Source organism: Arvicola amphibius, chromosome 9 (assembly GCF_903992535.2).
Source record: "Arvicola amphibius chromosome 9, mArvAmp1.2, whole genome shotgun sequence".
In the NCBI taxonomy this organism is placed as follows: domain Eukaryota; kingdom Metazoa; phylum Chordata; class Mammalia; order Rodentia; family Cricetidae; genus Arvicola; species Arvicola amphibius.
In genome coordinates, this window is record NC_052055.2 from 37293636 (window position 1) to 37319375 (window position 25740).

The 25740-nt window shown below is 46.3% G+C and overlaps 1 protein-coding gene across 1 annotated transcript in view; it reads left to right on the forward strand.

The window, feature by feature from the left end:
* The window catches only part of Enthd1 (ENTH domain containing 1), a 114151-nt gene extending 91926 nt beyond the window's left edge, over window positions 1-22225 (forward strand). The window contains exons 5-6 of the mRNA XM_038343522.1: window positions 501-932; window positions 21633-22225. Of these exons, the coding sequence (XP_038199450.1) occupies window positions 501-932; window positions 21633-22225 (1025 nt within the window). The remainder of the gene's footprint in view (window positions 1-500; window positions 933-21632) is intronic.
* Window positions 22226-25740: the final 3515 nt, after the last annotated feature.

A 25740-nucleotide genomic window follows, 5' to 3' on the forward strand; every position in this document is an offset into this window, starting at 1 on the left:
GGAAGTTTACATTGTAGTAACCATCAAAACAACTCTGTAAAAGAATGTGCTATCTTCTGCATAGACAAAAGATTCAATAAAATGACGCTACCCCTGAGGAGCTTCTGAATGTGCCTCCTGGGAAGAGACAACCTTCATTCCAGGAGAGATGAAGGGTTCCATAAGGATAGAATGATGTATATTTTGTCTAGTTTATCATGTAAAGGATGAAGGCTTGAAGGTACTGAAAATATAGTAGCTCAGAGACAGATGAGTGGGTGAAGGGAGAAAGATTTAAAGGGAAGTTATTGGAAATCTGTGCCTTGTGTTTCAGTGCCGCTGAGAGAGGGAGAAGCAGCCCCCAAATGACTAAGGCATCAGTTATAGCTCAGGGGTACTTGAAATAGAACACACCAGCCTCGTAGAAAAGCAGAAGACCAAATAAGAAAGATCCTGTTTATTAAAGTGGATTTTAAATGGAACGTTTCAGTTTTAATTTGGGGCTACTTGCTATTTTACAGATGCCATGTCTATTCCCTCAGAAAAAAGACCATCAATGCAGACAAATATGAGTTTAGTCAAGAGTTTGGAGGAAACCATCACAAATACTACCACAGGAAGTCCCCCACAAACTCCTCAGGAAAAGCAGACGGCTGTAGAAAGCTTTGAAACACTGGCACCTTCACAGGCGTTTAGGCCATCTGGTGTAGACGAGTTTGTCAGCCTGGGTCTGAGGATGTCCAAGTCAGAGTCCATGTTCCACAACCAGTCCTCTGTGGAGACCCTCTACGTCTCACCCTCGTTCAAAACTGTCAGCCCAGAGAAGGAGACCAGAGCCAGTGAGGACGTCCAGACCCCTGTGCAGTCCAGAATCTGCTGGATGGAAGAAGATATGAGCCTCAAGCCCTTAGCCATGCGGGGTGAGTGTACCCCCAAACAAGCCAATAATGCTAGTGAAAATGTTCTGCCTTCTGTCCTTTCCTTGTCTCCTCTGCTCACTCTTCGTCAATTCTATCAGGAAGTAGACACCACTGAAGGGCTTCTTGGGTGGTCATGTGTCCTTTTTATTAAATGAGTAGCAGACACTTCAAGCAAGTACTTGATCGAATATATTAACATCAATTCTGAATAATTGTTATGCAAACCAAATTAGATGTTACTGACATTCACTGAAGCTTCCAGTTAAACATGTAGGTAACTCATGAAGAGACTGTGTGCAAGAGAAGTGGTTTTGTGTGCTGACACAGATACATACACAGCTGTGTGTGCATTCTCTAAGGCTCTAGCATACGTGCACCAAAGGGTCGAGGAGCCATGTCCTTTCTCTGTCTATCACAGCAACCGAGGAAGAGGATTGAGCGCACGGTGAGCAGGGCTGTATAATGAGTCCCTATGTAAAACAAAACAGAATGAAATGGGCTGTGGTATTATTTAGACTGTGTGATAGAGAGTCAAGTCTGGATATTGACTGTCACCTATTAAATCTTGCATTATGCAATTAGGTTTTCCTTTTCAAAGTTAATTAGTAAAAGAATAGTTTGTTTGCACATGAATTTTTTAAAAACTAAGTGGTGGCTTTGTTGGTGCTTCTGGATAATGGTGTTCACCAACTTGTGTAAGTTCAAAGATTTCAACATAAGTCTTTTAAACTGCTTCAAATGCAATTCAAAAATGCATATAAACAAAAGTAATGGAAGCCAGCATGTTAAGATACATAGGAATAAGAACATGGGTTAGTGTGGGGGCGGGGGAGGGGTAAATGAACTGACCTTAGTCTTGGGCAGTGAATAGTAAGAGATCCTCTTTTAAAAAGAGGTTTCAAAGATTACTCTGTTTAAAACATTTTGGTATTGAATAGCCTGAAGGTAGTAAAACTGAATCTTAGGGCTGCCAAGGTGGCTCAGCAGGTAAAGACACTTTCTACCAAACCTGATAACCTGAGTTCAATCCCCAGGACCCACACACTAGAAAGAGAGCATCTACTACTACATGCTTTCTTTTGACTTTCTTGCACACTGTGACACAAGTATGCACCACACACACACACACACACACAAACACGCATGGACAGACGGACGAATGGATGGATGGATAATAAATAAATGTACTTTTTAAAATGAATCTTCATTTTGTCATCAAATTAACTTTCTTGCTGAGACTACCTGCCAAGGAAGACACCCCCTGCTGTGCTGTGGTGGCCCTAGGCATGGCTGTGCTCTGGGAAGCTGCTGTGGTTATAATGAAGTTGACACCATCTAACACCACCTCTTTTTACCAATGTAGAAGCAGTGGGAGCTGGAGAACAGAGCTGATGAGTAAAGTGGACTAAAGCCTCATGCAGTAGCTACTTTATTTAGAGCACAGGCAATTTATATTCTGAGGGCTAAAGAGAATCACACGAGCAAAGTGTGCAATCACAAGGACAAGCCACATGTTACAAAAACATGTTTTTCTATAGAGGCATTTACTTGAATTACAACAGCAAGCAATAATAAGTAAGCCTACGTAAACTCCCCGCTACACCTGGGAGGAGCACGAGAAAGCATTCCAAGAACAATTCTGTGTTTTGAAGAAACTGAGGTCATGAGACTCTTGTCTTGTTTTCTCACAAGCACTCAGAAGTCTCCTCATACAACTCCATTCTTGGACCACTTTCTGACACAGCTCCAATAATATTAAAGCTGAAAAATTACTAGAAGCTGGTTTAAGTTATCAGAAGACCACCAAGGGAGAAACACCGTGGATCTGGACCCCCAGGGAGAAGAGTATTTTGACAAGTCCCAGTTGAGCTCAGTCATCCCCTCCTTGGGTCAGAAGTGGGTTCCCAGTCTCCCTCTGGAGGTTGAGTTTGGGGGTTCCGGTGAGAGGATGAGGAGCCACAGGGAAGCAGTTTTTATGTCTGCAGCTGCAGGCTGCAAAGCTGAATATTCTCAGAGAGAAAGAAACTAAAGCAGGGAGCTTCTGAGACACCAGTACGCTAAGCAGAGCCTCTGATACCCGTATGATGTCAAAAATGAGGAAGCATTCCATGAAGATGCTCCTCTTGTTCGGCTGGGCTAGGGGACCTGACAGGCTCTGCTATTCAACCACACTCTGGGAAGGACATGTCTGAAACAGCAGCATCCTTATATGCAGAACATCCGTGTAGAGTCTAGACAGAGTGCCTGCCTCGGGCTCCATTTGGTACCCAGAAAACAGACCTTTTGTGAAAGCTACTATGATTTCTCACAGAAAAACTTAGACATTTAACCAAAAATTTCTAGGTATAAGATGGAATGAACAAGTACACAGAAAGCCTGCAGGAGCAGAGTCACCGATGTCTAGAATCTAGAGTCACCAGGCTTATAAGGCAGGGGCTTTCAAATAGAAGATACATTAGACTACTACCCTCTGTGTTGTGAAAAGGTCAAGTGGGCATTTTAAAGCTCAAAAAAAAAAATACCGTCCTGAAATGAAGACCCCCAGCTACTGTAATCCACACGGCCTCGCAGGCATTCCCAGCCTTTGCTGTGGTCAAGCGACACTGCGTCTGCAGAATGTACACATAAGAACCAAGGTCGAGTCACCAAAGCCAAGGTCAAACAAACAAAACCCTCAAAACTTCTCATGTTAAGTTTTTGGTTTGTGTTGAGTGGGATTCATAGATGTTATTAACTGTTCGTGATCACATGCAGCTTCGATCACATGTCTGACATCCCCAGTTGAGCAACAAAGGACAGTTGTACAGAGACATGGGTGGGGGAGGTAGAAGTCTCGAGGGAGACCGAGAAGGGTGAACAATATAAATTGTGTATAAATTCTACCCAAATCCTTAACTGATCACTAACTAAACTTGTAGGGAGACCCCCTAATCCCTGCTGGAAACCAAAAGAAAAAGAAAAAGCCTTCAGCTTCTGTGCACTGAATGGGTGACAGTTGGAAGAGTCAGACCAGTTGTCTGCCCACAGGAATGGAAACCAGTCTTGAGGGGACTGCCAGGATCAAGGGGCTCCACAAACATTTGCAGGGGACTGTCACAGAATCAAGGGGCTCTACCAACATGCACTACGATATTTATTAAATGCCCAACACGGAACTGGAGAAATGGCTCACTGCTTCAGAGAATGCAGTGCCCTTGCAGAGGACCCAAGGCCAGTTTCCAGCAACCACACTGGGTCCCTCACAGTGGCCTGCAGCTCCAGCTCCTGTGCTCCCTTTGGCCTCACAGATCCCTTCACTCATGTGCATAAACCCACACAGACACATAATTAAGAAGAAATAAATAAGGTGCCAGACTTGAGATTAATAAGAAGCCGTGACCCATAGTGAAGACATGGAAGAATTTGCTAGAAGCTGACAGCTAGATGACAGACATACTGTGGTTAGCACGTGAGTTCATGAAGCAGCCATTAAAAATGTATTCAAGAAGTTGGCCTAACATGGTGAACACTTGTGTATGCAGCACTCATGAAGCTAGGGCAAGAGGATGATGAGTTCACGGCTAGTCTACACTACATAGTGAGTTTGAGGCTAGCCTTGGCTACACAGAAGGATACTTCTCAGCAAACAACAAAAATGCACCCCAGGACCTCATTGTTCACAGTGAGTGAACGGAGAGGACGGTCTCAGAAGACAAGCCCATAAAGGAACAAGATGGACACCACAGAGAGGAAAACTAGCGGGAATGACTACTTCCCTGGAGGTATTTAGCAGTGGACTGGAGATGAAGGAAGGATAAGTAAGGGAATCTGAAGATAAATTAACAGGACTAATCTAATCTGCAAATATAAAAAACTATCAATACATTTTTAAACTTTGTGTCTGTTCACCAGCAACATTAGGATTAGGTTAGAAAATGCTAGTAAAATACTCAGAAGAACCCTAAATTTTGGGCCCTTACTGGTACCCTTCTAGATAATCTATGACACAAAGATGAAACCACAACTTAAATAAGGAAATATTTCCAACAGTGACTGATTATAAGAAAGGCTCCACCTGCATGAGCCCCAGGTTCAAGTCCCTGCCTCACCAGGGAAAAGAAAGATGGGATAGCTACAGACGCTATAAATATGAACATCAAAGCAGTATAAGAGACTATTGTGTGATCAATGGGTCTGGCCCTCGGTTGAAATGGATAAGCTAGTAAATGACTGAAACTGACCTGAGATAACCTTTGTGCTTGTCATAGGTCATAGATAGATCTGTGTGCATGTGTCTTCCCATGTTAAAGGTGTATGTTATAATATGTGCATATAGACCTATGTTAAGGGCATATGTATATATAATATGGGAGTGCATACATTTACAAACAAATATACCTGAGTATATTACTAGGACCATCTTACAAACAATGCCTCGGTCCCATGGAGTTTTGCTGGCGAAGCAAAGGAAGGCGAAACATCAGGCTTCCTTGTTCTTTCTGAATACTCTCAGGGCATTACCCCATCATTTCATAAACATGGCTAATCTGCCACCCGTGTCAGACATACAGTGCAAGAAAAGTAAATTAGAGAGCAACATAGATTAACATCAGATACAGAAAATCTTAATAAGATGTTAGCAAATCAAATGCAGCAAGATCAAGAAGTGACAATGTCCCACAATCCAGTGGGATTCTTCCCAGAGCTGTAGCGTTGGCTTGACGTTTGAAAATGAATCTCTGCAATCCACCACATTAATAGAATAAGATTTAAAATGATATAATTATCTTGATTCATGTAGAAAATTGATACAATTCTACATTCAATTATGATTATAAAAAATGTAAGCAAATTAGGAATAAAAAGGAACTTCCCTCAAGCTGATAACGAGCATCTTTTAAAATTCAACCGCAGACATAATTAATGATGAAAGAGCGAATGCTGTCCAGACTGCATCGGCAAGCTAGCAGGGACGCGTGTCTTCTGTATCAGTTTTCTTCAGCAGTGGGTTAGAGGGCCCAGCTGGGCAAAATAGACCATAGGAAGAGATAGAAGACGTGGATGCTGGAAAGGAGAAGATAGTATTGCCTTTGTTCAGTGATAACATGATTCTTTATGTAGGAAATTTACACACACACATGGTGCACACACACTGCACATACATACACAGACAAAATCTTTAAAATTAACTGGGCAGTGGTGGCGCATGGATTTAGTCTGAGAACTCAGAAGAGAGAGGCAGACAGATCTCTGAGTTTGAGGCCTGGTCTACAGAGTGAGTTCCAGGACAGCCAAGACTACACAGAGAAACGCTGTCTCCAGAAAAGAAAGGGGGTGGGGAGGAATGGTATCATTTATCATTTACAGTAGCAGTGCGCTAAACAGTCTTGCACTGAGGGCTGGGGTGTGACTCTGCTGGTAGCATGCTCGTCTAGCATATAGGACGCTGAAGCCCCGGGTGCCATCCTGAGCCCTGCATAAACCAGGCGTGGGGGCACGCAGCTGCAAGCCCAGCCGTTAGGAGGTGTAGACAGATCAGATGTTCAGGATGGAGGCTACCCTGGAATACACTAGACCATATCTCAGAAAAACTAAAACAGCCTGCCCTGAGACCTACGAACCTGAGAACAACTGAGGGCCTGACAATGCAGAGGTGCTCTAACATTTCAGTATAGAAATGCGGCTCGGGATGCTTCCCTCTGTTATGCCGTTGACTCAGTGCAGCCCCAGAAGAGGGCCGTGGAAATTGACAAGTTGAGCCTTACATTAATCTCCACGGGAAATGTAAAGTATGTAAAACAGCCTAAATCTTGAAAGCAGAACTATTCAAGATGCATCATAAAGCAAGACACCACAGTGCATATATTCGAGAGAACAAGAGCCTTGATTTTATAGTGGGGAACTTTTCCAGCTGTTGGAGTCTGGCCCTGGGTGGGAGTCCCTGGGCTGTCAGTCAGGATGACTGGCAGAATAACAAGGTTAATCTTTCCCTCCAGTCGACACCGCAGTACTTAATCTGCCTACTCCATTTCTTACCCCATTCATAGCTGTAATCTATATTTGATTTCTTTAAAAATTCATTTGGACCTTAATTTCTCTTTCCAATTTTGTTAATAGAAGGGAGAGATGGATAGGTAGGTAGATGATAGATGGAGAGATAGATAATATATTTATGTGACATTGATAGATTTTACACTTATTGCAAATTGTTAGAACTTCTGTTACTAAGCACTAAATTATGTTTGTGTGGGTTACTACTTCCAAGTTATTGCATACATTTATCTATTTATTTATGTGTTGTGTGTGTATAGGTGTGTGTGGGCCACAGCTCAAGTCTGTTGGTCAGAGGACCAATGGCAGGAGTCTGTTCTCTGCTTGCACTGAGAACCCAGGAATGGTTCTCAGCTCATCAGGCTTGGCAGAAACTGCCTGACCCGCTGAGCCATCTCAACATCAACCCAATAGCAGAGACACTGTGAATCTGATAGAGCATAATGGTGGAGTTCCCAGTGCTGGAGAGAGACTGGAGACCTCATCATGATGCCTTCTTAGAGCCCAGTAATTGGCTGAACAGTATTCCTGTGACAGCAAGGCTCTAGAGTCAGAAGGCGGGGTTTAGGATCCCAGCTCCTCAGCCACTCACAGCGTGGCAGAGGGAGAGGCACCTGGCCTCTGCATGTCGGTGCCTGGTTTGTGAGGCAGATGAGGATGGCTCTGCTGTAGTAGGGAGCGGCCGGCTGCGTCCCACCACCCGGATTCCCGCATGGCTAGCTTTATATCCGAAATAATTACATGGAAATTTTATTTTTTTTTAAACATTGCCTGGCCCATTAGTTTTTAACCTCTTATTGACTAATTTTTATATTTTCCTTTAACCCATATTTAATAATCTGTGTAGCATCACAAGGGGTGTCTTATCGGGAAGGATCTTAGCTTGTGTCTATCTCGGAGAGGAGAGGCATAGCGTCTGCTTGAGGCATCTGCCTCGTTGCCTTCTTTCTCCCAACATTCTGTTCTGTTTATTCCACCTACCTAGTTTTCTGTCCTATCAAAAGGCCAAGGCAACTTTTTTATTAACCAATGAAAATAACATAGACAGATGACCCTCCTCCCTCACTCTGCTGCGTGGGGGTCACAGAAGCAAAGCCCTCCGAGTGGGACTTGGGACTCAGCACATACAGTCCCTGCTGTGCTACTTAGACGCATGAGTGTTAGGACTGCACACCTTCAGCCCACCCCTAACCTCAGGATCTCTCCGTCGGCGTCCTTCTCATGCCTTCTCAGCAACAGGTACACGCCTGTGGGGGTCACTGTTGCGGCGATGAAACACCGTGACCAAAAGCAAGCTGAGGAAGAAAGGGTTTATTTCAGTTTATACTTTCAGGTAACACTCCATCACTGTGGGAAGTCAGAGCAGGAACTCAAGTAGAGCAGGAGCTGATGCAGAAGCCTCGGAGAAGTGCTGCTTACTGGCTTCCTCAGCCTGCTTTCTTACAGAACCTAGGACCACCAACCCAAAGATGACACTACCCGCAATGGGCTGGCTTCTCCCCCTGTGAATCACTAATTAAGAAAACGTCTTAGAGCCAGAATTTATGGAGGCATTTTCTTGAGGGTTCTTCCTTTCAGATAACTCTACCATGTGTCAAGTTGACATGAAACTAGCCAGGACAACAATGCAGAAAAGGCATTCCCACTGTGGGCGCTGTGACTGAACACAGAGGTTCTGGAGAGCTCCAGCTCAGCCCTCAGACAGCAGCCACTCAGCTGTGGATTGATCACCATTTTCTTGTAAAGAAAAAACAGCCTTCCAAGCCTCAAGCAGCCTGGCTTCTTCCTCTCAGCAGCCCAGGTTCTTTTTATCAGCGAAGTCTTATTTTACTCTGGTACAGTTCCCGCTCACTGGCATTCTCCTGCCCTCTCCTGCCTCTCCCCAGCCCCTTCCAAGAGCATCTCAAACACGTGACCTTGGGGTGTAGATGCTCTCACTTATCTTTCCTCTGCCTTCCACGACACCGTCTGTTGTTTTCGCTAAACAATAGCTACACATGGACTTAACAGCTGAGCGCATTCCTCCCCGACTATTAGTAGCGACCCTGCCTGCCCTGTTTATGATTGTCTGCCCGCGCCAGGCACAGTACCGTGCACGTCTTAGTTGTTAGGGTTTCGTTAGTGAACTAAAACCAGCTTAGAAGTGGCAGAAATGGAGCAGGTCCATGAGAAACATAGGAGGGGGGTGCTGGTGCACGGAGCTAGATGGAGGATGCGGAGCCTGAGGAGCAGATTAAGAAGTTTGAACTTCAGGGCTGGAGATGGCTCAGCAGTTAAGAGTCTGTACTGCCGTTACAGACAACCTCAGCTCAGTTCCCCACACCCACTCAGAGATCCAGGGCGGCTAGAGACCACAGAAGTGCAGGGAGGTAACCAGGGATCCTTGGGGGACATGACCCTGGGAAAGTGGACCAGAGTCCAGAACCCAGAAATAAAGGGACCTTTTTTGAGGAGAGAGGCTGTTTCACAGGGCTGCTTGCTGTCTTGAAGCAGCAAACCTTTGTGCACTGCTCATTCCAAGTCACAGCTTCGGTTGCTTCTTGCTGGGGAACAGCACCTATGATTAGTGATTAGTGACTGACAACTGGACAGGATCTAGGATCACCCAGGAGACAAAGCTCTGGGCATGTCTGTGAGGGAGTCTCCAGATTGGGTTAACTGAAGTGCAAAGACACCCTAATTGTGAGTAGCGCCATTTTGTGGGTGTGGCTCCTAAATGACTACAAAGGGGCAAGCATGCATCTCGTTCTACTTCCTGACCAGGGATGCAGCCTGAGCAGCTGCCTCACACTCCTGCCGCCCTGACCGCCCCACCACGGTGTGCTACTGAACTGTGGGCCAAGACGAACCCTTCTCCTCGTGAGCTGTCACAGCACCAGAAAAGTGACTGAAGACCCCTGCGTAGCGTGGAGGGTCTGCAGGGGCCAGACCTGAAGAACTGAGGCCTGGATGCCGGACAAGAAGGATGGAGATGTAACTCTCACGGGGTCAAGATGAGGCCAGCAGGAGACAGCCTCTGGCCACTTGCTGCCTGTGGCAGGAAGAGCCTACCTGGCATACAACCTGCCTGGTTGCCTTACAGGCAGATTTCAGAAACTTCTCTACCCCAGTGGCAGCCAAGGAGAACAACAACCCAGGCCACACAGCGCTGGTGACCACAGTACTTAACATCCGGTCCTTACAGCAGAGGAATGCATTTCAGCAGATGAGACAGAAGTCACAGTGGCGTGGCATGGGAATGGCCAGGTGGCGGGAATCTGACGAGAAAGGAGACAACTGATACTGGAGGGAGCAGAGAAGGGCGGCTGTCTCAGCAGGTCCTGAGGATGCCTAGGAGTGACAGGATGGGATGGCTGGGTGTGAGTGAGAAGTAAAGCACTTTGGGAACCAGGACTTGAGAGCGGGGCCGTTCTGAGCACCCACTTGTTGCAGGTGCGAGACTGAAGTGGGCATCTGATCTCCACAGCCCAACACTGGGGATGATGAAGAATGCAGACACTCTCATCTTCCGCTTTCAAGAAGGGTTTACACGAAGGGTCCTCGTCCGACATCATGAACTCCCTGGAGTAATGAGCTGAGCAAGTTCAGAAGCACTTGTTCTGTGTGTCTCGGTGACCTCGAATGCGGTGAGGGGCCACCTCCTGAATGCAGCTCCTTGTGACCTTTGATACTGAAGAATGACCCTGGGGCAGCCCATTGCCTCTCCTCGACTTGATTTTGTTGCTATCTGTAGCTCAGACTATTGTTTTCTGTCATTATCTGTGTCCTCATCACGCAGACAGACAGGGAACTGTAGGTGCCAGGACCCCACAGTCAGTGTTCACTCCTGCTCTCGGGTCCCAGCTGCCTGCTGTGTAGTCTTTTTAGAGCTGAACAGCCTGCTTTCCACTCTGATGGGAAACGGCAGTGGTGCATGCTCTGGCCCCCGCCTGCTTCTGTCCTTGGTCCACAACTGTTCTGTGCAGTTCTTTGCCGGTTCATCTCTGCTGGTGAAATAACCAGATGAGCACAGCAGATGTGAACTGTAAAAGCCAGTGGTTCCCAACCCCTGGGTCTCCACCCCTCCAAGGGTCAAATATCAGATATCCTGCATATCAGATATTTACATTACAATTCATAACTGAAGCAAAATTACAGTTATGAATGAGCAACAAAATAATTTTATGGTTGGGGGTGTTTACCACAAGAGGAACTATGTTAAATGGTTGCAACACTAGGAAGGTTGAAAACCACTGGAAAAACCCTCAGAGCCAACAAAAAAATTGAAATTTTTCCTTTAAAAACCTAGGAAATTGTACCGGCAAAGGTACCAGCGGTTATGTACCTGCAAAGGTACCGGCGGTTATAGGGGTTAGGGAATAACCACGATAGTCCTTTATAATAAATCAGTTTTAATACAAGGGGAAATAAGGGAACTTACAGAACCAAGGGTCCAGCGGAGCAGAAGGTACGCAGGGGAGAGCCAAACGGGGCTCCTTCCGGCGCCCCGATCCTATTTAAGGGGTATCCTACTCCTCTGGGGCAGCCACGCCCCTGAACGCAGGGATTGGGCCAGCTGCCCCAACATCTCCCCCTTTTGTCTAAATAAGACAGATTCAGAAACCAAATACAACTATATACAATGGGAACAGATCATATAAAATTACAAGAAGTAAACAATATCAGGCGAGGAGTATATAACAAAAAAATTTTTTAATCACTCTACTTTGGGAAGTCTAAATAATCTAGAAGGTAGCTACCATTATCTAATCTTTAACCCCATCAAAGATCTGAGAAGGAGAGTAAAATTACCAAAGCAACCAGGAAGCACAAACGAGAAACTTCCAAAATGTGCAACAGAAGACAGAGACAATTGACTACCTGGGCAACCACACGAAGTCTTGATAGCAATGTTGAGGCAACCAACTTTGGCTGAGGCCTGAAAAAACCTGACATACCATTATACAATGGCAAGGAACCTTTAGTAGAACTATCCTATCCTGTCTTGGCAAGATAAGACAATTTTGTTTTATCCACTTATGGATATTTCGTACTTTAGTCAGTAATGGAGGTATGGGCTTTTTTTTGCCCCAAGGCCAGTTCTGTCAAGAAGAAGACAAACTCCCAGTGGAGTGTCTTTGGTGCTCAACGTTTTCTCGGGAGTAGAGCATTGTTGTCAGGAGTGATTGTGTCTCAAAAATACAAAACTCTAGGTTAGATTAAAAGCCATGTTCTACAGCTCTTTAAAGAGGTCGAAGATTATGTTATCTATACTAAATACAACCTCTATGTGTCTAAAAAACCTGATTGTCCTAAATATAAATATGACCAACATATGATTTTTAACACTTATGTAACTGTATGACTAATAGAATAGACAACTGTACAATAAATGAAGACAATGATTTTCAAATGTAAACAGGGTCATTACATAAATAATATCTGAGGTAGAAATGTACATTGCAATATAGTAAACAATGTCATTACATAAATGGTATCAGAAGTAGAGATGTACATTGCAATATAGTAAACAATGTCAATATAACAATTGTTTTAAACAGAGGTAGTATCATACTCTCATACAATGTTTAATATATCAATATACAAGGATCAACACTCATAGTTTTTTAAAAAACAATAACTCACAAAAATCAATTATTGCTTCAGATCACCAGTTAATCCCTTATATATATATATATATACACACACATAATTTATACCCCTGAGTCCATATAAAGCCTTTCACAACCCGACCACCCTATACCAGCCACCAATTAGTGTCCGTAAACCTGAAGGTAAACTTTGTTGGGAGGGGGGGCGTCGTCATCTAAGATTGCTTCCAGCTGACATAGGGGCGACTTTTCTTCCCAGGGGTTCCTGTGAAAGCAAATGATGGTAGAATACCCAGGGTAACATTTTATATAGGAAAAATGTGTCCAGCCTCTGAATTTTTTTAGAAAATGAGGCCAGAATGTTGTCAAAAATGTGCACCATTCAAAAGTGTTCTGTGCAATTGGTACCAAAAAACAGGCCAAATATTAGCGCTACAAAAACATGACGTCATAATAACCAGTTGGAGTTGATGTCGCGGGGCCCCGTCTTTATCCTGGAAACTGCAAAGATTACTGAAGAAAAAATTTTGTCGTTTGTGGATCTAAGGAGATGATTCTGTGGGTAAGAGCACCTGCTTGCTGCACAGGCATAAGGACCTGAGTTCAAATCCCTCACGCCTGTGTAAACAGCCAGGTGTGGCCACATTCATTTGTAACCCCAGCCCTGGAGCAGCAGAAACGGGGATGTCTGGGCTCACTGACCAGCCAGTCTAGGCTGGCTGGTGCCCTTCAGGCTCAGTGGGAGAGCCTGTCTCAGATATGAAACAGAGCAGCTGAGAAGAAGCATGTGCGTGTCCACAAGCATGCACTTCAGTGCATTTTACGTCCTCCCAGAGTTCCACAGCACTTTTGTTGCTTCGGGAAGCCCTAGACCCAACCTCTCCATCGCTGCTGGCTGCCACCAAGCCTCTCTGCCTATGTTCTGCTTTTCCTGGACATTTCATCCCGGATGAGACCCCTCGTCAGCTTTATCTTCTCAGCGTATTCTCAGAGTTGTGACATGCGTCAGTCCGTCCCTCTTCGTGACCAGATGGTATTCCGTGGTGCAGATACAGGCTGCTGACACAGCCATCAGTGGACATTTTAGCTGTTTCTACTTTTAACATTCTAAATAAGCCCTTTACAACCATTTATATAAAGCGATACATGTCTTAGCTATGGGGTGGGTGGGGGGTGACAGTACTTTAGTTTGTGTGTGTTGGTCATTTGGAAGTCACTGTATGTCATCTGGGAGCACTGAAAGAGATGAATTAGGGAGTGAAAGTGAGAAATCTGTGTTTAGCTGTCCGGGGGTCTGCTGCTCCAGATAAAACACATGGACACCAAAGGAAGACTGCAGTATTCCCGGAAATGTACCTTTTTCATCTTTGCGACATAGTTCTAAATGCCATTTAAATCGAAAGCTATTGTATCTTAATTAGCAGGCCTTCTGCGTTTGCAGTAGAAATGTTAAAGATAACTCATCAGCATTTGGAATGAGTTTGTCAGTGCTGTCCTTGAGCAGCTGACAACTGGCCTGTGTGTACCACACGACGAGCATTTAAAACACAGCCACTTCCTCTATCTTACTGCGGTAGTCCCTGCACAAAGGGGATCGGTGCCCACATCGCTTCTGCGGGGAGCCAGCACAGGGGAAGAGAAGGGGCAGTGCAGGATGCCCCAGGAGTAGATTGAAGGGTGCAGCACAGCTGCACAGTGTTTGGAAACAAAAGGAAATTGGTGCGCAGCAATTAGCACTGAGTGGCTTTTCGCAGCGCTGAGCCTGCAGATCAGAGCTGGAGCCCACACCACATGTCACTCAGCAGTGGTGGCACAAAGCCAAAAGAAGGTGGCCGGGGAGGATTTTCTGGTTCCTACTTTAGAAACACCTATAACCTGGAAGCTCAGCTTTTCTGGACCCAGCCTTGCCTCTGGTTCACCACGTCTCGGGAAGGCCTAAGACCCACACTCTAGCAAGTCCCCAACGTTGCTGCCAAAAACACAAAGCTAAGTACGGGGGAGGGGATTTAGTGGCCTCATGTATGTGTGCACCTACCTGTGTCCTTGTGTGGGGCTGGCTCCACACTAATGGTTGATTCCTGAGTTCGTTTTCCTCTCGGCTCCTTAGGGTTCCTCTGAGCACCTTCTTTCTAAACACTGCAGGCTCAAAGTCTCCTAGTCCCTTTTTGCCCATATTCACCCTAAGTCCCCCTTTCCTTCCCACCTAATTTTGTGTTCTTCCCTACCCCCGCCCCCATCAAGGGCAGTTTATGCTGCCCAAATATTCTTGGATGTGTTGTGTGACCCTCCACTGGGGTGTGGATGACTTATCAGTCTCCACTCTTAGAGAAAACTGACCCTCCCTCTCCCAGCAGTTGAGAATTACCCTTAGGGGTGGGACTTCATGCCAGCTCCCTCCCCACACTGGGGTCTGGTGTGACTTCGGCTGGCACGGGCCTTGCCCATACTGTCACAGCCACTGTGAGTTCATATTCGCAAAGCTGTCCGTGTGTCCAGAGACAGTTTCCTTGGAGTCGTCTGCCACCTCTGGCCCTTCCACTCTTCCTGCCAATACTGTTTCTGAAACAGTTCTTTAGTTCTCTAGCAAATACACTGTGGGCTCCAGCATCTCCGAATTTCATCAGGAACATATTTTTCTACCATCGGATGACTGGTCTCTGACAGGGAATCGGTAGCAAGCTCTCTGAATGTCAGGAAGCCCGCAGTTTCCTCGGGAATGCACAGCTCGTGTGGAACACCATTAGTATTAGTAAGTTAACTACTGGTCACTGTTGTATTGCCACAGCCACGAAGCCCGCCAGAACCATCTTATGGGAGAAGACATTTATTCTGGCTGATGGTTTCCGAGGATTCGGCCGTGGAGGGGGGAAGCGTGGCAGGACAGCTCGGCAGAGTGCAGACCTGTGGAGGAGGCTCAATCTATGATGACCAAGAGATAGTAAAACAGGAAGCAGGCAGGGATAACACCTCCCCTTCCCCAGGACCCTATCCTAGTGAGGCCCCACCTCCAAAAGATGCCCTACCTTCTAAAATAGTACTGCAGCCTGGGGAGTAAGCATTCAGAACGTGAGCCTGGGGGACCTTTCCGCTCCCAACCATACTAGCCTTTTTCAGTGACTGGGCTATTTCCTGAGTTCTCCTATAATTCCCACATACCGACCACAGTTCTGACTCATGCACAGTAAGAAGTGGAATCTTCAAATAATGAAATATGGTTTCTTTCTTTCTTTATTATCTTCTGGGTAAAGATCGGTATCTCTGTCAGTTGCTCCTGTGGCTGACACGTCACCTCACCATCCTGATGATTTTTTTCTGAACTTTATAACCGCGATTTAACGTAATTCTGTAATAGAGTGAACTTCTGCAATAGCTCCAGCACAGTGGAGCGGTGTGTGCTGCAGTGAGCTGGCTGAGCTCACAGTCTGGGACGTCAGAGGTACTTGAATCTGAGCCCCATCCCATCCTCTTTTTAACTTTCTGATCTGGGAGAGATTTCTAGCCACTGAATTCCTTTGCATCATGTTTAAAATGAGGTTATCAAACCTATGTAGTCAGTGTTCTGTTATTGTAACACAACACTGGAGGCTAGATACTTTGTCAATAAAAGGTTTACTTTGCTCTACGTTTTGAATGTCTACGAGCATCTGCTCAGCTCTGGTGAGTGACAGCATCATGTGAGAGAAAGGTCACATAATAAGAAGCCAGAGAAGGATGTGAGGGTCAGGCTTGCGTTTTATAATAAGCCACTTTCACAGGAACTAACCTGAGTTCTGTAAGAAATTCAACAATCCTGTCCAAGGGCAGTATCCCTGATGACCTGGTGACCTCCTACCAGACCCAAGCCCTTAATGCGTCCACCACCTCACATGGCCACATTGGGAAGCATACTTCCAACACATGAACGTGTGGGGGCAGACCACATGTAAACCGAGGCACGTGCTAAAGAGAACCAGGAAGCAGCTATTTAAAAATGGGTTCTATAGTCCCAGCACCCAGGGCACAGCGGCAGGTAGGTATCTGTGAGTTTGAGGCTAGTCTGATGTACATAATGAGTTCCAGGACAGCCAAGGATACATAGACTCTTTCTAAGAAAAATACAAACAAACAAAAAACATCACTACTATTATCATATAAAAGAATAAAATAAGGGCTGGAGAGATGGCTCAGTGGTTAAGAGTACTGGCTACTCTTCCAGAGGTCCTGAGTTCAATTCCCAGCACCCACATGGTGGCTCACGATGATCTACAATGGGATCTGATGCCCTCTCCCAGCATGAGGAGGTGTACATGCAGAACACCCATACATAAAATTAAATAAAGTTTTTTTTAAAAAAAGAATAAATTAAAAATGAGTTCTATCCTTGGACTTCACATTGAGGCAATCCGTTTACCTTGAATAGCCACCCACCCCTATAACTCCTGGGGGGAGGGGTCTGGAAATCAGGAGGGAGCACTTGGTGGGGGAGGGGGTCTGGAAATCAGGAGGGAGCACTTGGTGGGGGGGGGGGGGGTTTGGAAATCAGGAGGGAGCACTTGGTGGGGGAGGGGGTCTGGAAATCAGGAGGGAGCACTTGGTGGGGGAGGGGGTCTGGAAATCAGGAGGGAGCACTTGGTGGGTCTCTGAAATGAGAGCTCTAGAAGGTGGTCAGCTCGTGTGGACTGTGACCAGAGCAGCTGTCAGGAGTGGGCGAACAGAGCCAGCCGGCACCCTTCCCCTGATGGCTGCAGGAAGGCTGGTGGCCAACCCTTTCCTCTCCTGGCAGCAAACACAAGACTGTGCTGAGATGCTAACCTGCCTCAGAAGGAGAACTGCTTCACTGACATCTGCGGCTTCAGTCAAACAACCCGCCCTTGCCACTCTTCACTGGGCCCCAGAGTTGGCGCCTCATGCTCAGTTTTGAAGCTTCTGCCAGCTTTCACCCTCTGTTCTTAGCCACAAGCAGACACGGAGCTGGAGCCTCCTGGAAGGGCCTCTCGTAAGGAACAGTGTGGGAACATAATGGAGGGCATTACACTGTGAAAGGAGAAGAAAACACTTTAAAAACTCTCCAAAAGACAAGAAAATATGACGTGTCTATAAAACAAGAACAGGCTGTTTGGAAAATTTCTGAGAACAACAACAACAACAAAAAAAACCTCTTCAAAATTAAAATCAGCCAGCAGAAACAAGAAATTCACCAGAAGGATTGCAAGCTAAGACTGATGAAACCTCCAAGAAGTAGGGCAAAGAGACAATGAGAGAGAGAGAGAGAGAGAGAGAGAGAGAGAGAGAGAGAGAGAGAGAGAGAGAGAGAGGGGGAGGAGAAAGTAGGAAGGGGCTGGTAATGTGGCTCAGTGGGTAGACGCTTAGACGCTTGCTGAGCACACCTGACAGCCAGAAGCCAATTCCCTGAACCCACGTGAAAGTAGGAGAGAACCGATTCTGCCAAGTGCCCTCTGACCTCCACAAGTGTGCTGTACTGAGCTCACACATGCTAAACATACTTGAAAACTAGGACTGGAGAGAGGCTCAGTAAAGTGCTGCTCAAGCCTGAGGACCTGAGTTCGGGCCCCAGAACAGGGTGTGGTAGCCCACATCTGCGGTCCTGGTGTGTCCTATTGAGAGGGAGATGCAGAAGGACACCCTGGCAAGTTCACAGACCAGCTAGGCCGAACACAGTGGTCAGCAAGAAGCCCTGTGTCACAGTGGAAGGAGAGGACCCACGACCAAGAGTGTCCTCTGACCTCCATATGACTGTTGTGGCACACATGCACGTGCACCTACACACATGAGTGTGTGCACACACACATTGCACACATTAGAAAGCTAGGAGTCGGAAGATAGCTCAGCTGCTCTTATGTGCAATACAGGAGTTCAGAGAGTGAGCAGAGACACCATGGGCCATATGCTCCCTGATCGAAGCCTTGAGAAAACATTTGAATCTGAAGGAAATGAGTTGCCTGATTCAAACTCGCTTTCACTCGACCTCAGTCAATGAAGATTGCCCCGCTTCAGCGAACAGCATCGAGGATTCCAGAGTACTGGGGATGAAGAGGGAAACTGCTAATACCTCAGAGGTGCAGCAGGCTCTGTGCCATGAGTAAGAATTAGAACAGCGGGTCTGGAGAGGGACTCATCAGTTAAGATGGCTGCTCTTCCCAAGGGCCTGGACTTAATTCCCCGCACCCACATGGTGGCTCACAACCATCTATAACTCCAGTTCCAAGGGATCAGTGCTCTCTTCTGGGCTCCACAGACAGGTATGCACCTGTTACATAGACCTGCATACAGGTAAACCACCTACACACCCAAAATGAAAATAAATAAATCTTTTTTTTTAAAAAAAGTAGAATGGCTGTGACTTAGCACTTAAAATACTGGAAATAGGAGGGTGGTGGAAGATGGCCTTCGAGAGTCAGTGGTCAAGCAGGTGTCATGCTCTCCTGGAGACCTGTGTTTGGATCCACAGGGCTCACATAGGTCATGCATGGCAGTGAGCATTGCAATCTTTGTGCTCCTGGGCAGAGATAGGGGACAGACACAGGAGAATCCCAGAATCTCTCAGGCCGGCTAGCCTGGTGTGCGCAACTGCGAACAAGAGAATCTGCCTCAAACAAGGTGGAAAGATGAGAACCGATGCCCCACATTGTCCTCTGACTTCCGCCTGCAGCATGATGCTCTTACAGGTGTGTGTGTTTGTACACACACTCTCATACGTTTTTCAAAGTCCAAAGGAAAAGACTTTCTGCCTAGAATTCTTCATGAAAACTATCTCTAAGCCCAAGGGTAGAAAGAGCATTTTCAGACATGTGTATTCCAGCGCCTCTTGGGCCTGCTGGAGATTGCACTACTCACAAATGACAGCAAAACAAGAAAGGGGGGCATGGACGCTGAAGAACAGAGAGCCAGCCCAGGAGGTGAAGGATGCAGCAGATGACAGTGGGATGCATCATGGAGCATGTGAACACGTGGCTTTCATCATCCACGTGCCCACTAGCATGGCACCACCCTCCCAGAGTCAGGAAAGAGTGACTGGATTAGCCTGACCCAGATTCTCCCAGGGAGTCTGGCTGGTCTTGGCCACGCGCAGCTGAGTCCCCCTTTCCTTCCATCCCTGTTGCCACATCAGCTGAGAATACTCTTGGCATCCAAAAACAAGTTTTATGACTCGACCCTTCCCTGGGAACTGTAGATAGGCCCTGAAGAGCTTAGAGGCAAAAAATAGAGAGTGGCCACCTGCCCTGGCCATTTTTATGAGTTCCAGTTTAGTTCAGAAGGGACATGAATATGTAGTAGAATCTCCCGACAAAGCAAAGTCCCTGAGTGCTGAGTGGCAGGCTTCAGCTTCCCTGCTGTGTGCCTGGCCGAGTAAATCTTTAAAGTAACAAGTTCAGAGCACATCACACACACCCGAGGATAGATTTCACCAATTTATGCCGTATACCCAAAAATAAATCCGCGTAGGTATTCCAAGAGTAAAAAAGAAGCCGTGTCCAGAGAAGTTTGGGAAAGAGTCAGATAAGATGCTTTAGGGCTGGGGGTCTAGCTCAGTGGGCAGAGGGCTCGCCGAGAATGCATGAAGCTCTTGGTTTGGTCCAGCACATGAACCTAGTGTCGTGACACACTTGTGACCCCAGCACTTGGGAAACAGAGGCAAGAGGATCACGAGTTCAAGGTCATCCTCTGCTCCATAGTGAGTGTGGGGCCGTCCTGGGCTTCATGGGACCCTGTAAAGGAAAGTATTATAGATTCCTCATCATTTTAAATGTGATGATGCAGTCAGTCCTAATGGGAGGGGCAGTATGCAGTGACTGAAGAGCTGTTTTTACAAAACACCAGCTGTTTCATTTTATTTTTTTAAATTCTTTAATATTTATTTATTTATTATGCATACAATATTCTGTCTGTGTGTATGTCTGCACACCAGAAGAGGGCACCAGACCTCATTACAGATGGTTGTGAGCCACCATGTGGTTGCTGGGAATTGAACTCAGAACCTTTGGAAGAGCAGGCAATGCTCTTAACCATTGAGCCATCTCTCCAGCCCCTTCATTTTATTTTTTTAAGATTTATTTATTTTGTGTAGGTGTTTTGCCTCAATATTTATGTGTATGTACACCCCATATATGCCTGGTGTCCACAGAGGTCAGAAGATGGTGTCAGATACCTTGGAACCAAAGTTACTAATGGCTGTGAGCTGCCATGTAGGTGCTGGGAACCGAACCCAGGTCCTCTTCAAGAGCAGCAAGAACCTCTGAGCCATCTCTCCAGCCCCAGTATCTGCTCTTTTGTCTTATTTTATTTTTACTCATCTATTTATTTTACATCCTAGCTGCAGCCTCCACCCCCCATCTTCCCCTCCCAGCCCCTCTCCCCCCATTCTCCCCTCCAACCCCCAGGCCCCTCCTCTTCCGTTTCCACCCAGGAAAGGCATCTGCTCTCTTAAGGAACACACTCATAACAGCTTGGGAAACTAGAATGGAATAGATAGAAGACATTGAGTATGCTTTTTTACATGAAGGGAAATGAGATTGTTCTCAAGTCTTTAGTTTTATGAAATGGGTTTCAAGTACGTTTTTATGCCGCTTGGTAAGAAAAGTGGGTCCGTGTGCTACAGTGCTCTGGATCTGAGCTGGGCTGGGCTTAGTCTTAATTATATTTGACCGCAGAGAGGAAAAGATTCATTATACTGGAGTCACTGGAGTTTATTCTGTTATAATAATATCCGTATGGGGGAAAAGGTGAAAGACTAAGTTAGAACTTTCTCGGCCTTCTTACTTGAAACGCCTACATAAAACCCCAGCAGGCAGAAGATTTAATACCTTCCTCTCAGGGATGAGGCCTACAGTAGCGTAAAAATATGCTGGGTAGGGTTTAGATGTCATGGTGAATATTGATCATTCTATTTTAGGTTCATTTCCATGGCATTATTGCTATATAATACTACATCTGTAGATTTGTCTGTTTTCTGGCTTTGGCTTTTTCAGGTTTGTGAATTTTTAAACTTTTAAAATTCAGACTGGTTTATATTGAGGCCTTCCAGATAGGTGTTTACGTGACACAATTATTGTAGCCATTACTCTTGTTTGTATGTTATATAAATCTCTCTCTCTCTCTCTTCCTTCTATTTTAGTTTCCACCGCCTCTGAGGTCACATCTTCTTTTTCGACCTTGTCCGTGTCGTCTCCTGACTCGGCCCATCCAGAGAAGTCAGCCCATCACTTTCCCCCGGCTTTCACCAGCCCTTCCTTCTTGACTCAGCCCCGTCCACACCCATCGTCTGCCCCCTTCACAAACAAAGATGAGGCAGCCAGGGTTCGCCACCCCTTTGCTCCCAGGGGTACGGCATCTTCAGATGACGAAGAATACCCCAGTGGCCAAGATAACTCCGACTCAGCTACGGAGAGGCCAGCTCACACTCCTAGCGGCAATCAGGTAGCATTTTCCTCCCCGGCTAGAACCTGCTTACCCTCGGTTAGCCTGTCCCAGGCTAGTTTTCAGACAAGCGAAGGCTTGCCCAGGGAATCCTCCGAGTCGAGCTCTCTCCGTGGACTTCTAGGCGAGGTGAGGGGTGCTGTGCTCAGACTCCATGAGGACCTGAGCCTGGTGATCCAGGAACTTGGTGTCATCAACAGTCACCTAGGCAACCTGAGTGGCAGCAGCCAAGCAGCCAGCGAGACTCTGCAGGACCCCCAGGCTTCCATGGGGAGCTCAGGTCCTGTCTAGCAGCAGAGCCTTTTTTCTGGAACACAGTGGTTCCACTGCCCACAGACCTGGAGGTCCAAACTTCAGAGGTCCCCATTGCTGCGGGGACAGAAAGGCAATGACTTAATCTTTCATTTTCAAGTTTATGAGCGCATCTTTCAAACCGACAAAGTCATTTGGGTGCTGTGCTTTTTTTTTTTTCTTTCTCAAGAGAAAGAAGTCACTTTTGAGCATTTCAGGTTTAGATAGTAGTTCCTTTGAAACTGAGGAGCATTTCTCCCATTTTTTGCATTTCAGTACCTAATCCCCAGAGGGGTGAGCCTCAGTGAGAGCTGTGGGAGCCTTTAAAGTGCAAATAGCTGTCGGAGGGCTTTTGAGTAAGCAAGGGAAACCCTGGGTGCCCCACCCCCAGGGCTGCTAACAGACCTCTGCCTGCTCATACTCTTTCAAGCTGAGGTCCCACAGATCAGGAGCCGGAAGTCTCTCTGCTGCCACAGGGTCAGGGGTGAAGAGAAGGGAGGCAGGATGTGGAGCACATGTTTTTATGTTGATTTTTTTTTTTCAGAGAATTCAGGTGCATTCCCTTCTCCTGTAGTTCATAAATAAATTCAATATTTTCAACTCACTGTATCTTTTTCTAATTCATTAACTTTTCAAGCAAAAAAAAAAAATGTCATGTTTACTTTGTAGACAAGAGTGACCTTGTTTGACTATTACAGACCAGTGCTTCCCACCCAGATGCATGCTGGGATCAGTACAGTTTACTTCGTCGTTTGTTTAGTTTATCGTTGAACCCTGAGGCTCACCCATGCCAGGCCAGTGCTCTGCCACCTTGTTTAAGGTAGGGTCTGCTGTGCCCAGGTTAGCTGGCCTGAAGGATTCTGGGTGACTCTCCCTCTCTACCTCCCATCTCACCACAGAATGCTGGGGTTACAGCAGTGGGGTGCCTCAAAGGTGGGAAAGGGAAACTTGGAACTGTCCTTCAACCACTCCGTGCCCATTGTGGTGTGTGCTCACTCACAGACACAAGGAAAAGAAGCTTTTAAAGGGACCAGGGAGACGGCTCATGGAAACTCTGCTTCCTAGTTTTCTTCATTGTTAACGAAATGCTTCTTGAAGATTTTTTTTTTTACATTTTTATTTATTTGCATGGGGGTGTGCATAGCACATGTGAAGGTCAGAGGACAACTTACAAGACTGAGTTATCTCCTCCCACTATATGGGTTCCAGGAATTGAACTTGCATTGTCAGGCTTGGCTGCAAGCCCGTCTCCCCACTGAACCAGCTCACTGGCCCTCTTGCAGGTATCTTCAAGCTTTTCTGCACTAAGAAGAGCAGTAAGCAGATATCCTCACTAACAAGCGCGGCCTTTTTTTTTTTCGGTTACAGTAAGAATAACAAGTTAACTGGGACATATGCTGATGAGCCAGTAAGTCTGCATCCCACGAAGTTTAAAGCATTGAGATACGTGTTTTACATCTGAAAAAAAAAAAAAAAAAAAAAAACAGATTTTGCCGTTTAAGGGCTACAACTTAACAAGGCTAAATGGGTATCACATACTTCTAGAACATTTTCCTCACAACCGAACCCCACGCGAGGCCCGCGGCAGATGCTCTGCTCGCCCGTGTCCTTCACTTTCCACACTGTTTGGAAAAGAAGCAGTTTAAAGAAAGGGAGGGCTTATTCTGGCTTACAGTTCAAGGGGTTCAGTTCGGGGGTGGCGGGACGGCTGTTCACATTGTGTCGGTGCAAACAGGAAGTGGAGTCCAGCTGGAAAGCCTCAAGGCGCACCCCCCACCTTACCCCCAGTGGCCTACTTCCTTCAGCAAGGCTCCACCTCCTGAAGGTTCCAACCTTCCCAAATGGCCCTACCATGGACCAGGTGTTCAAACCCCAACACCCTTCTATTGCATAGCAGTAGCCGCTTCCTCCTAGATAAATCTTCACCTTGTAGGGAAGCTTCTTATCACCCAGGATGTTTTAGGGAGCAGTAAAACCTTCCATCCTCAAGGAAGTTCACTAAGCTCACGAAGTCCCTGAAACTGACCAGATTCACCCCGCACATGCTGAGTGGCCCAAAATAGACACAGACCAGCAGGGATGGCTGGAAAGGACACCCTGACCATACAAGCTACCCGCAGACTGTGCAGTGTATTCCAGGTTCAAGTTTTGTGAGTTGTCACCCATGCTGCAGTGGGCCTTGGCCTTGCAACTGTCTTTGAGTCATGTCTGCCTCTATAAGTAATCCAATAAAACTCATGGTTCACCGAGTTAGACTTTAGTTAGTTTGGTCTGTTGTTAGGTACTTGTCTGAGGTTAGTAGATGTTTCTTCAGGTCTCCCCAGGAATAACATCACACAACACCTACTCTTCCAAGTTCTAGGCAACCAAAATGTATTGTCTACCTTCATGATATTTCATATAAATGATACTTATGTCAACAGAATCATACAGGCATCTACTCAGCCAACTGCACTGCATCCCCAGCTTAGGGAGGAATCATAAAACAGGAGGGTCTGTGATTTCCATCATACAGCACTATCTGGGCATTCATCCACGTCGGAGCCCAGGTCAACACCTCATCTGTTTGTATGATAAAGTATCATATGTAGATACCACATGTTGCCTGGCCATTAGTCATCTGGTTTGTGTTGCTTACACTTTCTTGCTGCTGTGAATGGTGCTGCTGCACACACTGTGTGAACATATGATTCAGGTCCTGGCGTGGTTTCCTTTCTGCTGCTGTGATGAAATGCTTTAACACGAAGAGATAAAAGTTTCTTTGGCTCATACCAGTCCGTCAATGTAGGGAAGTCAAGGCAGGAATTTGAAGTGGCTGTTCACATCCCAGACAAGAGCAGAGATAGAATGCAGACATGTGCTCACCCCCTCTCTACACTGACACAGTCCGGGATCCAAACCCAAGAAATTTTTAGGCTAGGTCTTCCCACATTAATTAAGATAATGAAGGTGGTTCCCCCCAAAGGCTTGCTTCCGAGCCAACCTGATTAGTCCCTCATGGAGAATCCCTTCCCAGCTGATTCTAGGTTAAATCAAATTGACAAAAGGAGCCATCGCGGATTCTCTTATACCACCGAGTATAATTGCTGGGTCAGAAGACACCATCACACTGGTTGGGTAAATCAAATTGAAGTCTCCAAAAAAAAAAAAAAAAAAAACCCAGGTTAATCTCAGACTTAGCTTTCTCAATGGAGATGGTCATTTCCCACCCTGACTGTGTAGCTACTGGGTGTCACTTTATTGGAAGGACCAGCCACGCTAGACTTCCCACTCTGACAGCCATCCGGTGGAAGTAGGAAGTTGTTAGACTCTATAGCTTCCCTTAAGGAGGAGCGGCTTCTGGGGAGTAGTCCCAGTGCTTAGAAGACTGAGGCAGGAGAATCTCAAGTCATGGAGGCTGACCTGCTCTACATAAGTGAGTTCCAGGCTAGTTGTTGCTCCATAGTGAGACCCAATCTCAAACACACATGCACACACACATGCATGCACCCACACACACACACGCCTATGTGCAC